The following is a 17,247-nucleotide window of genomic DNA, read 5'->3' as shown; positions in this document are numbered from 1 at the left end:
ACAAACACTAACCTGAAAATAATCACCCACCACTCAAAAGTGAAACCAGGCTACCTAAATATGATTCTCAATCGGGGACAACGATAAACAGCTGCCTCTGATTGAGAACCATACCAGGCCAAACACAGAAATCCCAAAACATAGAAAAAGGAACATAGACAACCCACCCAACTCACGCCCTGACCATACTAAAACAAAGACATAATAAAAGAACTAAGGTCAGAACGTGACACTTATGCCTTTGATTTCAATATGCGCATTAACCTGTATAATTTGTGGAAAAACAAGTGAACATTAATAAAACGTACCCTCCTCTGTCCGGAACCGCACGACTGCTCTTTGTCCATTTGAGACTTCAACTAGACAATCACCACCGTTGGACTTTTTACTCTGGAAATATTTGATCAACTTGTTTTGTACTTTGGGGACATCATGGTTTCCTAGCTCAACAAGCAGAGAGAACGAGTATGCTTCTGCCATTGCTGCTGGCCATCAAAGAATGAACAAATATGTAGGCTGCTGTAGAGATAGACAGCGCATTCACTGCAGGGTGAGGTGTGTTCTTTCTGGTTTCACTTTCGCTTATGTTTTTGTGAAAAAAAGATCTTATTTGACAATGAAACATTATATTGCAGCAACATAACAAACAGTAGATTACAAATAAACAGATCACAGAAATGATTCCTTCAAGACAATGAAAAAACAACTAAGGCCTGTGTAGTAAATCCTTTATTTTCAGGAACGCACAAAAATGTGTGATACTTGGTGACAAAACTGCTGCAGACAGAATTTGTCAGCAGAATTCATCACGATGTTTTAATTTTGCCATGTGGTGCCTTATCTTAGCTGTAAATCAAACTCTACACAAAGTGAAACTAAAATGTCATTTTAGGCATTAATTCTGAATGGTTAGGGATAGGGTTAAGGGATAGTTTAGGGATAAGGTTTGTGAAAGGCTTAAAACAAAAAACAGTATGTAACACTAATCTATTTATCTGAGAGAACTCGTTTTTTTAATCACCTTTTTATTTCATTTTATTTACCTTGTCAAATTGAACTAAGATAAAAGGAAACAGTTGTATGCTAAACATCCAGCAGTGGTTCGCAAATGGTTTTGTTTTGGTATGGAAAATTCACCTGGTCGCCTCAGTCGCCACCCGATATTCATATTGCGTGCGGGTGGGAAAAAGCCAGTAAAATGCAACATGGGAAATTATTTACTGAAAAATATATAAATGCAACATATAAAGTGTTGGTCCCATGTTTCATGAGCTGAAATAGAAGTTACCAGAAATGTTCCTTATGCACAAAAAGCTTATTTCTCTCAAATTTTGTGCACACATTTTTTATATCCCTGTCAGTGAGCATTTCTCCTTTGCCAAGATAATCCATCTACCCGACAGGTGTGGCATATCAAGAGGCTGATTAAACAGCATGATCATTGCACAGATGCACCCTGTGCTGGGGACAATAAAAGGGCACTCTAAAATGTAAAGTTGTCACCAGAACAATGCCACAGATGTCTTAAGTTTTGAGGGAGTGTGCAATTGGCATGCTGACTGCAGAAATGTCCACCAGAGCGGTTGCCAGATATTTAAATGTAACTTTTTCTACCATAAGCCTCCTCCAACCTCATTTTAGAGAATTTGGAAACACATCCAACCGGCCTCACAAGCGCAGACCATGTGAAACCACTCAAGCCCAGGACCTCCACATAGGGCTTCTTCACCTGCGGGATCATCTGAAACCAGCCACCTGGAAAGCTGATGAAACTGAGGAGTATTTCTGTCTGTAATAATGTCCTTTTGTGGGGAAAAACTCAATCTGATTGGCTGGGCCTGGCTCCCCAGTGGGTGGGCCTGGCTCCCAAGTGGGTGGGCCTATGCCCTCCCAAGCCCACTCATGGCTGCGCCCCTGCTCCTGCCCCTGCCCTTTATATTTTTGTTCAGTACATAATGCTGTATTGATATGTAGCAGTTACAGTACCTTCGGAAAGTATTCAGACCCCTTGACTTTGTCCACATTTTGTTACGTTATAGCCTTATTTTAAAATGGATTAAATAAAAACAAATCCTCAGCAATCTCCACACAATATCCCATAATAACAACGCGAAAACAGTTTTTTAAAAAACATTTTTGCAAATGTATTATATAAAACAGAAATATCACATTTACATAAGTATTCAGGCCCTTTGCCATGAGACTCGAAATTGAGCTTAGGTGCATCCTGTGTCCGTTGATCATCCTTGAGATGTTTCTGCAATTTGATTGGATTCCACCTGTGGTAAATTCAATTGATTGGACATTATTTGGAAAGGCACACACCTGTCTTTATAATGTCCCACAGTTGACAGTGTATGTCAGAGCAAAAACCAAGCCATTAGGTCGAAATAATTGTTCGTAGAGTGCCGAGACAGAATTGTGTCAGGGTACAGATCTTGGGAATGGTACCCAAACATTTCTGCATCATTTATGGTCCCCAAGAATACAGTGGCCTCCATCATTCTTAAATTGAAGAAGTTTGGAACCACCAATACTTCCTAGAGCTGGCCACCCGGTCAAACTGAGCAATCGGGGGAGAAGGGCCTTGGTCAGGGAGGTGACCCAATGGTCACTATGACAGTGCTCTAGAGTTCTTCTGTGGTGATGGGAGAACCTTCCAGAAGGACAACCATCTCTGCAGCACTCCACCAATCATGCCTTTATGGTAGTGGCCAGATGGAAGCCACGCCTCTTTAAAAGGCACATGGCAGCCCACTTGGAGTTTGCCAAAAGACACCTCAAGACTCTCAGACCATGAGAAACAAGATTCTCTGGTCTGATGAGACCAAGATTAAAGTCTTTGGCCTGAATGCCAACCGTCATGTCGGAAGGAAACCTGTCCCCATCCCCAAGGTGAAGCACGGTGGTGGCAGCATCATGCTGTGGGGGTAATCAAATGGTTACTCAGACTACCTGCATTGACCATTTTTTACACTGACTTTATGCCCACACACTGGACTCTACCCACACACTGGACTCTACCCACACACTCACACATGCATACACTGACACCCCAACACGCGCACACATGCATACTGACGCCATACTGACGCCATACACACATTGACACACACTTTCACACTCACCACATACGCTGCTGCTACGGTCTTATCTATCCTGTTGCCTAGTCACTTTACCCCTACCTATATGTACATAACTACTTCAATTACCTTGTAAACCTGCACATCGACTCAGTACTGCTACTTCCTGTATATAGCCATGCTATATTTACTTGTTTTTGTTATTCACTGTGTAATTGTTCCTTGTGCCACTATTTTATTTTGTATCTTTAACTCTGCATTGTTGGAAAATGACCCGTAAATTAGCATTTCACTGTTTGTCTACACCTGTTGCATACAAAGCATGACAAATTGTATTTTATTTGAAAGAAACTGACTCTGCACACTGTGCTACAATGTAGATGGGTGAATGGGTAGGCTACTTGTGGAGTGAACTGTACTGGCCTCATAAGTCAGGTCTATGCTTAATTTTTGCCTTCCAATTTATAGAATGAAAAGCGGCATGACTTTGATAAGTGTAGCATTTTTTGAAAGGACTAAGTGTGTATTGACATCTAGTCCCGCTTGCTAGGATACATTTATTGGACTCTGCCGACACCTCGTGTGTGACTGGTGTCTTGCTCAGAAGCACGAGAGGCTTCCACGTCATCTTTACTGGGTTGGTGTTTATAACACATAGACCAGGATATTGCACTTTTTGTCAACTCACGAAGCATGGAAAAGTAGCTAGTTGGAGCTGTGGTGACATTGAAACGCATAATTAGAGGACTATAGAGTCACCAATACGTTTAGAAATGGATGACGATGTTACCATTGAGGACGAAGGTGGACCAGAAATACAGAAGACACCCCTTGGAAACCAGGATTTAAGTTTCCTGCAACAAACTGGTAAATTGGCTAGCTAATATCAGCTGCACATCTGTCAGTTTTCTGGCTTGTTTACCAAGCCTAGCTGGCCTGGCTAGATATCCTTCAAAGACTAAAGCTAATAATGCAGCTAGCTAATGTTGTAGCAGTGGTTGTAGCTAGTTTAGCTAGTGTAGGCTAAGATGGCTAGCTACAGTAGCTCGCTAGCAAAATAACTAGATACAGAGACGCCTCATTCATTGACAGGGCTGCCAACTTTTGAAGAAAGCAAATATAACTCCAAGCTATGTGAATTTAATTTCCCCTGGCACACTCCTAGATGGGAGAACATTTTACTGTTTTAAAGCTCTTTCCTGCAATTCTACGTATTTTGACATGGTTTAGGCCCATGACCAGGGTAACGAATAACACCGGTTCGGTGTATTCAGGAATCAGGATGCTTAGAAAATTGAATGAACACTCAACATTTTACGACTTTGGGATTTTGGGTGGCTGAAATGTAAAGTATGCTATTATTTTTAAAACATAAAAAAAAAAAACGTTTGACACTATTCAGACAGTAATAAGATGGGGAGACAGTGGAGGGGTTGGAAGCAGGAGATTGGAAGCAGGGATTGATCCCTGTTCTCAGGTGGAAAGTACGGGAGTGTTATCACTACACCAAAGCTTTGCACAGGAAATTCTAATGTTGATGGCAGTGGGTAACCAAATCCTAGATGGTAGTCTCCTTGTCCATAGACTGCCTTCAAGGTAAGGACACAAACGTTTTCAGTATTTTGTAATTTGGGTGAATTCTCTTTAAAATAGGTCTCGAATAAATTCCTGCTTCATTTCTCCTGCTTCAATCACCCAACCTTCAAGGAAACATCTAATAAATATAAATATGGGTTCTGGCCATCATCTTACTCTATGTAGACAAAATATGTGTTTATGAGTTGAGTCCCCCTACCATCTCTGCCTAGCATGTGCCCCATACTAGAATGTGACATTTATTTGATTAGTGGAACATTTCATAGCAATGCTTTTTTTGTATGATCTATTCAAAACTGTCCATGAATGGCTGCAAAAATACATAGCCTCGTACAATTCATTTTCAAAGACCCAAGTAGTCATATCAGATTTTGAATCTGTGATTACGCTGGCAACATTGGGAAGAAGTGGAATAATAAAATAATTGTTTGGAATAACAGTTGTGTTATTGCTGACATCACATTAATCACCCTGTATTTTAGCCCATTGTTAAGAATGAGAATTTTTACACTGATCAGTCTAAATAAAGTAAGTAGATAATCAAATCACCTGAAAACAAGATGACATTAATCTGCCCCTACACCCTAACCAAATATGTGTTTTATTTATTGTCCCCCCTCTAGAACCACATTTACACATTTGGGTTCACAATCTGTTAGACACTTTTTGTTTTGTTTTTTGTATCGTTCCAAATCCGGTCACCCTACCAAACCTCCCAGCTAAAACATACTGTAGGTCTGTCTGTCTGCTGTCTTTTTGTTGTCACAGCCTCAATACTCAGGGCTGGCTCTAGCCTTTTGAGAACCCTAAGCAAGATTTGATTGGGGGGGGCCATCGCTTGAAAACATTAAAACATTTGTGGTCCCCTTTTGATGTTGGAGAAAAAAATGTTGTGTTTTAAGTTAATTTCCTGCAGTTCTACACATTTTGCCGTAGAGTTTTCTGCAATTCTACGCTTTGGTATGAAGAGAACTTTGCAATGTTATAGCACATTTCATGCAATTCTAATCATTTTGCCATGGGACAGAGAAAAAATGTGCAGTTTCACAGCTTATTTCCTGCATTTTCTACCCATTTTGCCGTGGAGTGGATCAACATTTTTTTTATACACATTTTGTAATGAATTATGCCATGTTAATATAATATGAGTGTGCATGACTAACAAAATCAATAGGGGCCCCCCTGTAGGTCAGGGCCCCTGGGCACGTTCCCTTCATGCCGGCCAGGATTACTACTTGTTTCGATAGATAGATTGGTTGGTAGTTAGCTTAAACTAAAAATTGTTAGCTGACATGGCTAAAAGAGAAAGGCTAATAATGCACAACATTTTTTTGAAATTGCACCTGATGTATTCTACTGTTTTTACACTCAATAGTAAGTTGAGACCTCAACATCATTTCCTTTCCTGTCCACAGTCGGACCATTGGTGGCAGAATATGGATGGTATCTGTTGTTCATGTGTGTGGGGGTCTACCTGGTGGTCCAGCACCTGAGTAAGAGGAGAGCCAGCCAGGGACAGAGCAGCTCGGCGTCTGGAGCAGTGCAAGGTGAGTGGCCGTAACCAATAGTTTTTTATTTAACCAAGTAAGTCACTGAGTTTGACAAGTACATTTAGTCTCTTATGCAGACACACCGTCAGACACACACACACACACACACACACACCTACCTAGGACATGAGCATTCTTGTTGCAGCTCCAACAATGCCACATATTCTCAAGACAATGACAAGCTTGCTGAAGCAGAAACCAACTGGCACTCACAGGCTAGAGCCAGCTCTCATTCCATCCAGGCGACTGACACATCAGGAACGGAATCTCGGAATGCCATGGAATTAATGGAGTCAGTAATATCATCCAATCTTTTTTTTATTTTTTATCTAGCAGATCCCAATGCAGTAGTGAGGAGACAAGAGGCACTGGAGGCGTCCAGGAGAAGAATGCAGGAGGAGCTGGATGCCAAGGCGGCCCTCTTCAGGCTGAAACAACAACAGGTATAAAGTGACACCTTTCACATAGACGGACCGTACATAGACCGTGGGACGGACCGTACATAGACCGTGGGACGGACCGTACATAGACCGTGGGACGGACCGTACATAGACCGTGGCTTCTTAGCAAAGAGCAATTTCTCAAGTAAGAATTTTGCTAGGACTGTCTGAGTTGGGAGGGGAAAACTATCTGTTATTGGCAGAGAGGTTTGGAACTCTTTCTTATTGGCCTATTAACTAGTTTAACACCTGGTGATGTCACCAGACAGGCCAAAACGCCATCCCACCAAAACAGGTGGAAATTTCAGGCGGTCTTTTCAAACAGCTCTCACACATTATCATTGTTTTCACAATTTTACAGTATTATTCTAACCTCATAGTGTGAAAATAAATATGTAAAGCACAGGAAAGTCACGTTTTTGACCGATCTGAAACCCCAGGCACCATAACCAAGTTTGCCCATTGTCCCTGCCAAATCTGATCTTGAAGACTTTTTGGTACTTGTCTTTTGTTTGATAGCTGGAGGAGGAGAAGAGACAACAGAAAATTGAGATGTATGACAGCATGAAAGAGGGGAGGAGTTACAGAGGAAAAGCAAAGACAGCCCAGGTAAGCTGCCTTCTCTATCATAGGCCTACATACCATATGCTATTTAGCAGACTCTTTTATCCAAAGCGACTTGCATGCATTTCACATATGTGTGGGCCTGGGAATCGAACACAACCCTGGCATTGCAAGCGCCATGCTCTACCAACTGATTCATACAGGACCACCATACATAAAATGCTAAGTAAATGCATCATTTGATAGATATTATGGCAGAGTCAGGAGTTTTTTACGGGCAGGTCACAGGGTCAGAGAAATCTCTTGGCTGTGATAAGTCGTGATTAGCACCCAGAGTTTTCCCTGACCATGTCCATCCTGACCATGAAGAAACTCCTGTCTCAGACATATTACATAAGTCGTAGTGCTTACATGAAACCCATGAACAAATCTGAGGTTTCTTGTCTGTACATGAAACTAGCTCATAATTATTATTATTATGATGTAACATTTCAGAACACTGAAGAGGCCAGCACATCGACTACAGTGTTGAAACCAAAGACTGACAAGAAGCCCCTACGGAGCAGTGGTATGTTGACATATTTGATGATGAGAGCAGTATTGTAATTGGGGGCTTCCAGAGGTATGTTTGTAATGGCTGGGAGGGTGTGTAAGCAACACAAAAAGGGGTTAAGTGTAATTACATTTTTATGATTGTATTTCCCTTGTGACCCAATAATAAAACGTAAGACGTCATGCTCACTGTTAAAGTAATTAAACAGGTTCTGAATCCTACTAGATCCGTTTCTGCCTCGATGCAATGATGAGCCACTTTCATAGTCATGCAAGGCACTAATCCTACTGTAAATTAAAAGCACTGCTATTCTTACTGAAACCTATTCAAATGTTATACATTTAACATTTCCACCTGCAAATGGTGCCAAATATAAAGTACATACCAGTAGTAACGAAGGAATGAAATCCACAAAAGAAAAACAATTGAACACTGCGCAACGCACCTTTGTACTGCAACTAGTTGGTCTTGCTAGTTATGTACATCTGTCTGTATTATGATGCAGGAAAACAGATAATATTGCTAATATTTTGTATTTCAAAAACATTAGGGATACAAAATGTCCATCCTTGCAACTGATGTTTTTTGGATTATGATCCGGTAAGAAGCAGTACTAAGCTTTTTTTTGGGGGGGGGGGGGATATCCAAACAATGTCTTTAAAAAAAATTGCTAAACTGTGACGTTGCTCCTTTAAGTAGTAGGTAGGTGACGCTGGCGTCCTCCATCTCCTCTCTGTTCCAGTAACCTACATTCTGCCCTGCTGTGTGTATTTCAGGCTTTAATCCCCTGAGCGGAGAGGGAGGTGGATCCTGTGCGTGGAGACCAGGAAGGAGAGGGCCGTCAGCTGGCGGCGGATGAGGTTAAAGGAGGTCAGAGCCACAGGCTCAGGGTAGACATCTCCCCCTTAACCCGGATCTAGGATCAGAGTACCCTACTATCGTTCCTAACATGAACTATTAGGAGGATGGAAGAAATATCTGACCCTGTATCTGTGGCTAGGTGTGACTTGTGCCTACTCTGAGGTGACCTGTGAACTCTGATATTTGACCCATCCGAGTCACACACACTGACCCACTGAAGGAAGCTGCCAGCAATCTCAAAGCCCTCTTAGTTATTGATCTAAATCAATCTGTTATTTGTAACTCTCTGTGTTTGGGTTTAGGGATTGGTTTCACAACTGTCTGTGTTTTAGATCATGTTGCCTCAGTAATATTAGCATTGTCAAAAAATACAATGTGTTGCCACATGATAACGATGGATCCTTTCTGTTTTAATGCCTTTGGACAACTTCAAACTAACCAGTGGTTGAAAACGATTGTCTTGTTTCCACATTCAAATTTTGGCTTATTGAATCATCTTATTTCAGGACACCTGAGAAGGACTTCTGAGTACGACAGTTTCTAATGATGCTATTCCTGTAAATGGCACCTGTGCTAGTGGGTTTGGCTGATGACTTTCAGTGTATGTGTGTTTTCTTGTCTTCTTTTGGGGTTGGCATCTGTGTAAACTTTCAAATGTGCGCTGCCTACCAAGGCTTCATGTTGCGAGAGTAGATGCTAGCCAGATGGCTTTAGTAGTGCTGTGCACCGTACTGCTTTTTATACAATTACATAAATCAGATGTAACCGTTAGTCATCGTGTAATTTATTGGAATATCAATGATCATCAAGCAATTTTAGTTACTGAGAAATAAACTGACCTGCACCTTTTTATCACAATAAAGATATTATAGATAAGTTGTCTACGTATCTATGATGTTTGCTGGGGAGGCTGACTGTGACGACACACAATAGCTAATGTAATGTAATGTAATGTAATGTAATGTAATGGCGTAATCATACACCTGCCAACTCCATGTTGCCCACTAGATGGCGGCAGTGTAATGTAAATGAAGCCACAATCATAACGGTATAGGTACATAGTTTGTAACTGTATTGGGTAAGCTCGCACTGATTTCTATGGCTGTCATATACATTATTGTTGTAGTCTTGCTCTTAAATTGATAAGAATTTTATACAATCATTATAAACCTTATGTTAATTTTCTGCACACCATTTACATTAATTGAGTTCTAGAGCATTTTGTGGTTGGCCTAGTCGGTTATGTCTCAGAAATTGCTTTTTCATTTCACTATCAGTGCCGCGTATTAACTCGGCTGACGTTTAATTTCAAGGTTCAACAATGCTTGCTCTGTACTTTTTTGCATGTCTGCATGCATGGTCTTTCACTTTCACCGGCTCATCACCAGGGCATTCTCAGCTTGTGATCAGACTTGCACGTCAAATACTGGAAGGAAAAAAAGCTGAGACCACTGCGTAATCACACACCCCAGCCAGTCAGAGCGCTCCTACGGAGTATCCACTAGGTCAAATCACACAGTTAAGCCGCGTTGCTACTAAGCGTTTTCGACATTCTCACAATGGCGAGGTAGTGGAAAGAATGGGTTGGCTACGCGTCTCTGGGCGAAGAAGAAACCATACATTTTGTTGAAGGTCGCAGTTTTTTGTCATTTATTGATAGCGACGGAATGCTTGCTGATTAGTAGGGCCACATGAAGAGAGGAGTGTACGTTCAGGTGGTGGGTTTATGGAGACTGCTACGTATGCAGCAGCCAGCTTACATCGGGACCAAAAGCGGGTTGGAGAAGAAAGAGGCTTTCCTACCATGAGAGCGAGTTAACCCCGTTTTTTTATGAGGGAGAAACAATTGAACCAATATTGCTTTACAAAGACGCTGTGTTGGCAACAGCGAGAATAGGCTACGAGGCAAATCGGAGTTGGGTCAAGTTTTGGGGAATGGCAGGTCGAAGCCGAAGAGCATGGTTTAGTGTTCTGTTGGGGCTGGTTGTCGGGTTCACCCTGGCTTCCAGACTCATTTTACCGAAGGCTACGGAGTTGAAGAAATCCGGTCAGAAACGCAAGGCGAACCCAGCCGGTTGCGGGTTGAACGGAGGTCTGAGGAGAGAATTCGGTGGGATATTATGGCCCCCGCAAGATAACGGATTTTCGGCGACCGAGAAGCCAGTTCCGAGGTCCAACAATTTCCTTTACGTCGGCGTCATGACTGCCCAGAAGTACCTGAATAACCGCGCCATCGCGGCACATAGGTAAGTTATGTGTAGAAATAGAAGGAATGTTGCTTTTTCTCTTTAACAAGATCCCATTTTCAGCTATTAGTTTTCTGTCCCAGGGTTTCTGTACGCATCAGTTCTGCTCATTCCTCTCCCCATTCTGAAATTGTCAGCCTACATTTTACATATGTAAATATTGTTGCTAGTTTTCTGCCAAATAGGGATACCGAATTTCAACAATGTTGCCTACACTCGTAAGTCTTATGCAAAATTGTTATTAATCTAATCGATACAAATGTTGCTAGTCGCCATTTAACAGTGTATCAATGCCATGTGTGGCTGTGGCCTGTATTATGATAGAGCTTTTTCTTGTGAGCTATTAAACACCTCAACGTTAGGCAGATCATGTCCTAGAAGTTGCCAAGACAAAACCCTGTTGGATATACTATTATAGATGATATACAGTCACTATAACTTGTCCTAAGTGACATTTAGAAGTCTTTGTTACAGGGTCTATGTTATAACATGCTCTCAACATTCACACCCACATTTACCCTACAAAAATCGTACTTCAATAGGCAAACTCTTCTGTTCAGGTTTTCAGGCCTTTGCCAACTCTGAACACATTCGCTTCACGATTGAGCTGTATCATTCTGTGGTGATGGTTTTGCCATCAGATGAGCTGCGTAGGCTCTTTGGTAGGCTAGTTTTGAATTAGATTGAGTAGGCAATGGCTCCATCCAAGATATCTCCAATTGTGAGGGGTTTCTGTAGGTGTTTCGTTGTAGACTAGCACTGATGCTATTAGTATAGCTCTAAATGTAGAGATGTCTGTTTGGAAAGAGGGAATGTTAATGTCATTAGCCTTGAAATGTCTTTCATCTAGGCCCGACTGAAATGCAGTGAATGTGAAGCTGAAGGTTTTATGAAATTATGGGTTGGACCGAGAAGACAGCCTGCAGACTCAACAGTGCTATCTTTTAATGTGTCCAGTCATGTGGAAGATTCAATATAATTCAGGGGAAATGTGTTTGCACATCTGCAAAGACATACAAGTATATCTGTATTCAATCAGATTAATTAGTAGAGTAGTTTATTTAGTCTCCCTCGAATGTCCTTTCAATGGACCGATCATGATGAACGTCTAGAGACCTGAGAAGGAGATATCTATCACAGTTACATCCACTCCCATGTCTTTATTTTGGACCCAAAGTAAAGTCCCATTTAGTTTATTTTCAGTGCAGTGTCTCAGTTGTTAGTTAATTACTAGATTCCCCATTTAAATACAGTTCTTTATCCCAATGAAACATTACTGGTGCTCAGTTGGGTAGGGCTCAAGTCAGTGGGCTCAAGTCAGTGGGCTCAGTGGGCTTAAGTCAGTGGACCTCTTGTAAATACAGGTTATAACACGTTATGCTGTGTTATTACATGACGTTCCTCCATCTATTTGACATTTTAGTCATTTAATAGACTCTTACAGTAGTGAATATTAGAGGTCGACCGATTAAGATTTTTCAACGCCGATACCGATTATTGGAGGACCAAAAAACCCGATACCGATTAATCGGACGATTTAAATAAATAAATAAAATATATGTATTTGTAATAATGACAATTACAACAATACTGAATTAACACATATTCAAACTTAATATAATACATCAATAAAATCAATTTAGCCTCAAATAAATAATTAAACATGTTCAATTTGGTTTAAATAATGCAAAAACAAAGTGATGGAGAAGAAAGTAAAAGTGCAATATGTGCCATGTAAGAAAGCTAACGTTTAAGTTCCTTTCTCAGAACATGAGAACATATGAAAGCTGGGTTCCTTTTAACATGAGTCTTCAATATTCCCAGGTAAGAAGTTTTAGGTTGTAGTTATTAATAGGACTATTTCCCTCTATACCATTTGTATTTAATTAACCTTTGACTATTGGATGTTCTTATAGGCACTTTAGTATTGCCAGGCTAACAGTATAGCTTCTGTCCCTCTCCTCGCTCCTCCCTGGGCTCGAACCAGCAACACAACGACAACAGCCACCACATCGAAGCAGTGTTACCCATGCAGAGCAAGGGAAACAACCACCCCAAGGCTCAGCAGAGCGAGTAAAGTTTGAAATGCTATTAGCGTGCGCTAACTAGCCAGCCATTTCACTTCGGTCACACCAGCCTCATCTCGGGAGTTGATAGGTTTGAAGTCATAAACAGCGCAATGCTTGACGCACAACGAAGAGCTGCTGGCAAAACGCACAAAAGTGCTGTTTGAATGAATGTTTACGCACCTGCTTCTGCCTACCACCGCTCAGTCACATACTTAGATACTTGTATGCTCAGTCAGATTCTATGCAGCACAGGACACGCTAGATAATATCTAGTAATATCATCAACCATGTGTAGTTAACTAGTGATTATGATTGATTGTTTTTTATAAGATAAGTTTAATGCTAGCTAGCAACTTACCTTGGCTTACTGCATTTGCGTAACAGGCAGTCTCCTTGTGGAGTGCAATGAGAGAGAGGCCGGTCGTTATTGCGTTGGACAAGTTAACTGTAAGGTTGCAAGATTGGATCCCCGAGCGGACAAGACAAAATCTGTCTTTCTGCCCCTGAACAAGGCATTTAACCCACCGTTCCAAGGCCGTCATTGAAAATAAGAATATGTTCTTAACTGACTTGCCTAGTTAAATAAATATTAAATAAAGGTGTAAAAAATAATAATAATAATACATTTAAAAAAATCGGCAAATCGGCGCCCAAAAATACAGATTTTCGATTGTTATGAAAACTTGAAATCGGTCCTAATTAATCGGTCGACCTCTAGTGAATATATATATATATATATGTTTTCCCTGGTGGGAATTGAACCCACAACCCTGGCGTTGCAAGCATCATGCTCTACCAACTGAACCACATGGGACCATCTATCTATGTCCTTCGTGGGCCCAGACTTGTGTGTGTGTGTTAGTACTCTTACCCGCTCTCCATCCTATAGAGTACCTGACCTCTGCCTGTGTCTCTCTCTGTAGAACGTGGGCTCAGACCATCCCGGGCCATGTGGAGTTCTTCTCCAGCGAGGGTTCGGACACCACCATCCCCATCCCCATCGTGGCGCTGCACAACGTGGACGACTCCTACCCACCGCAGAAGAAGTCCTTCATGATGCTCAAGTACATGCACGATCACTACCTGGACCAATATGAGTGGTTCATGCGGGCCGACGATGATGTGTACATCAAGAGCGAGCGCCTGGAGGGCTTCCTGCGCTCGCTCAACAGCAGCGAGGCCCTCTTCCTGGGCCAGACGGGCATGGGCGCCCGCGACGAGCTGGGCAAGCTGGCGCTGGAGCCCGGTGAGAACTTCTGCATGGGTGGCCCCGGCGTGATCATGAGCCGCGAGGTGCTGCGCCGGATGGTTCCTCACATCGGCCAGTGCCTGCAGGAGATGTACACCACGCATGAAGACGTTGAGGTGGGCCGCTGCGTGCGAAGGTTTGCCGGCGTGCAGTGTGTCTGGTCCTACGAGGTAAGAGCAAAGATGGCGGCTGGTCGTATTGTATACTGCAGTTAGTCCATCTATCACTGCTTTTGAAGGTTTCTTTTTAATTGGTGTTATACAAGAGAAGGCTGGGTAGAAAACCATCTGAGAATGAGGATGTAGTCGGTAGAAACGACCTTCAATGTAGTCCGTCTGAAGTGTACTAAAATGTGAGGGGAATCGCCAACAAGACGCCTATCTTGGTTTGAGGTACTCTGTGAAGTGAAAGACATCATGCAGTGAATTTCCCACACACCACCGTAGTGTCAAGGGCATAAGTTGATAGTCAATAGATCTGGCACCTTCAGTAGGCAGTCCTTAGACTATCTCCTGGCAGATTTACTATTCACATCTTATTCATGTGACCATATGATTGCTTGACAGATGAAAGAAAGGGACAATTCCATTAAGTTATGCTGAGACCAGGGCTCTGAAGTGCCATTTTGGTTGCATATGCTCCCACTGTAAATATTTTTCTGTGTGACCTGACATGTTATTTTGGGAGCGCCAGTGCGTCTAGGAGAAAAATGAGTCCGATATTAATTGCTGTAATGATTAGGGTTTGCTGTACCGTCGTTCCCCAGTGACCTACTGTAGAGTAAAAACCGAGCACATATTCGTTACTGTCATGGCTGCACCTTTACAACAGAGAAGATGGACTGTTTCAAACACAAACCGGTAAAACGATGTGACCCATACTACTGGTGCAATATTTGTTTCTTCCTGTGGTGGGATTGGTGGGCTGCATTTTGCATTCGTAAACCATGAATGTTTACACCTTGTTCTGTCATGTTACCTCATTATCTAGCGAGCTAACAGCCTGGTTACTTCACCATTCTATCCACTAAACATTAGAGGCACAGAAAGAAAGGAAAGGGGTGGCTTCTTCAGCAGACCAAGGATCACACCAATGAGTGAATGACTGATCTCTTGCATGTCGTCACCCACAAACTCGATGTTCTTAAAGAGACCCTGTACAATTCTAATGTTTTGCATCTCAATAGGTGCACAATGTAGAACCCTAATTTTTCAATGGCAGGTTTTTGTTTCAACATTTTAGCTTTTTATAATAAACAAATGTCTTTACACTGTTAGATATTCATTTACATAGCACAACGTGTGCTTCATATATACTGTATCTCAATCAATTTAAACTTTATTTTCTGGCCAAACAATATTTTTTTCCTGCTTATACTGCAATCAAACTTCCTTGTTTCAAACTTTTGCTTTCTAACGTGCGTTGTTCTAAAATCAACCCCATTTAAGGTTCTGCAGGCGTAATTTAACAAGGTTCTGCAGGTGTAATTTAACAAGGTTCTGCAGGCGTAATTTAACAAGGTTCTGCAGGCGTAATTTAACAAGGTTCTGCAGGCGTAATTTAACAAGGTTCTGCAGGCGTAATTTAACAAGGTTCTGCAGGCGTAATTTAACAAGGTTCTGCAGGCGTAATTTAACAAGGTTCTGCAGGCGTAATTTAACAAGGTTCTGCAGGCGTAATTTAACAAGGTTCTGCAGGCGTAATTTAACAAGGTTCTGCAGGCGTAATTTAACAAGGTTCTGCAGGCGTAATTTAACAAGGTTCTGCAGGCGTAATTTAACAAGGTTCTGCAGGCGTAATTTAACAAGGTTCTGCAGGCGTAATTTAACAAGGTTCTGCAGGCGTAATTTAACAAGGTTCTGCGGGCGTAATTTAACAAGGTTCTGCGGGCGTAATTTAACAAGGTTCTGCAGGGGTAATTTAACAAGGTTCTGCAGGGGTAATTTAACAAGGTTCTGCGGGCGTAATTTAACAAGGTTCTGCGGGCGTAATTTAACAAGGTTCTGCGGGCGTAATTTAACAAGGTTCTGCGGGCGTAATTTAACAAGGTTCTGCGGGCGTAATTTAACAAGGTTCTGCGGGCGTAATTTAACAAGGTTCTGCGGGCGTAATTTAACAAGGTTCTGCAGGCGTAATTTAACAAGGTTCTGCAGGCGTAATTTAACAAGGTTCTGCAGGCGTAATTTAACAAGGTTCTACAGGCGTAATTTCGGCTATCAGAGATTATGGGTTGCAGCTTGGCAAACGGTGTCCGTTTTCTGACTGGCAGCCTTTGTTAGTGTGTTCATCTCACCGTAACTGTGGAGCTTCCGTGCTGCTGTCCTCCTCACAAGCATTAGACAGAGACTAGAGAGGGAACTGTCAGACTCTTAATTCAACTGTCGATCAATTTATTCATTAGGCCCACTTGATCTGACGTGTGCGTTTGCTTGCTGGTCCCGCTGGTCCTTTGACATCAAGGTTATTATGACCCAGAGTCACTTCTGTGTGTGTGTGTGTGTGTGTGTGTGTGTGTGTGTTTATTGACCAGTTTGTAAACCATAACAAGACATGTTCAGTTTGCAGTTGTCCACTGGGTTCCTTTGCAAACTACCGGAAACAGTATATTGTGTATTTTGGCAGCAGGCACAAGGCCGGGCACCCACCCACCATACGGTTAACTTGGCATTCTTCCCTTCAGTTAGTCATTTAGCCATAAATCAAGTCACGGGTTCCATAGTCACTGTTGAGACATGCAGCTGAATGCACATTTCTCCCATCCAAATAAATCTGCATATAATATCAGGCCTGTGAACAAATTGGTAAAACACAGCATCTGTTCAGTTTTTAAAGCTGCTAATTAATCTGGTTTGGCAGGTGGAATGAGACAGACATGTCTGCTGTCTCATATACAGAGTTCAGTCCCAGCCACCTTTACGACTGGCCTGGGGCCACTTTTAAACAGCCATTTGATGTGAGTTTTAATTACAGCTTATTGTTTATCTAGTTACAGAGAGCGGAGCCAAGCAACTGCATCATTAATATCAGTGAGAGTGT

At 42.0% G+C, this 17,247-nt stretch overlaps 2 protein-coding genes and 1 non-coding gene across 4 annotated transcripts in view; 2 read left to right on the top strand and 1 right to left on the bottom strand.

Moving 5' to 3' along the window:
* Window positions 1–341: 341 nt before the first annotated feature.
* Window positions 342–9,525, top strand: LOC139411787 (selenoprotein S-like). 2 transcript variants are annotated; one of them, XM_071158532.1, is made up of 7 exons: window positions 342–720; window positions 3,480–3,950; window positions 6,095–6,226; window positions 6,566–6,672; window positions 7,189–7,278; window positions 7,729–7,801; window positions 8,563–9,525. In XM_071158532.1, exons 2-7 carry the CDS (start codon window positions 3,857–3,859, stop codon window positions 8,643–8,645), a joined length of 579 nt encoding a protein of 192 aa, XP_071014633.1. In that variant the 5' UTR covers window positions 342–720; window positions 3,480–3,856; the 3' UTR covers window positions 8,646–9,525. The 2 variants fall into 2 exon arrangements, with proteins under 2 accessions (XP_071014633.1, XP_071014632.1); XM_071158531.1 differs by lacking the exon at window positions 342–720 and having other exon boundaries at window positions 3,669–3,950; window positions 6,563–6,672.
* A 670-nt stretch (window positions 9,526–10,195) lies between these two features.
* Window positions 10,196–17,247, top strand: part of LOC139411786 (chondroitin sulfate synthase 1-like) — a 116,259-nt gene continuing 109,207 nt past the window's right edge. The window contains exons 1-2 of the mRNA XM_071158530.1: window positions 10,196–10,893; window positions 13,886–14,381. Of these exons, the coding sequence (XP_071014631.1) occupies window positions 10,583–10,893; window positions 13,886–14,381 (807 nt within the window). The 5' untranslated portion in view covers window positions 10,196–10,582. The remainder of the gene's footprint in view (window positions 10,894–13,885; window positions 14,382–17,247) is intronic.
* On the bottom strand, window positions 13,704–13,776 carry trnaa-ugc (transfer RNA alanine (anticodon UGC)). The gene has a single exon. It is a non-coding gene; the product is annotated as a tRNA-Ala (tRNA).

This window comes from Oncorhynchus clarkii, chromosome 6, assembly GCF_045791955.1.
Source record: "Oncorhynchus clarkii lewisi isolate Uvic-CL-2024 chromosome 6, UVic_Ocla_1.0, whole genome shotgun sequence".
NCBI classification, from domain to species: domain Eukaryota; kingdom Metazoa; phylum Chordata; class Actinopteri; order Salmoniformes; family Salmonidae; genus Oncorhynchus; species Oncorhynchus clarkii.
Note: the sequence above shows the minus strand (reverse complement) of the source record. Positions and strands in the feature narration are given on the sequence as shown.

Excerpts from the sequence above, each read along its gene's own strand:
- LOC139411787 (XM_071158531.1), top strand. The coding sequence starts at position 3,857 with ATGGATGACGATGTTACCATTGAGGACGAAGGTGGACCAGAAATACAG. Across the intron at positions 3,951-6,094 it reads AAGTTTCCTGCAACAAACTG|TCGGACCATTGGTGGCAGAA; the intron begins GTAAATTGGCTA and ends TCCTGTCCACAG. Across the intron at positions 7,279-7,728 it reads GAAAAGCAAAGACAGCCCAG|AACACTGAAGAGGCCAGCAC; the intron begins GTAAGCTGCCTT and ends GTAACATTTCAG.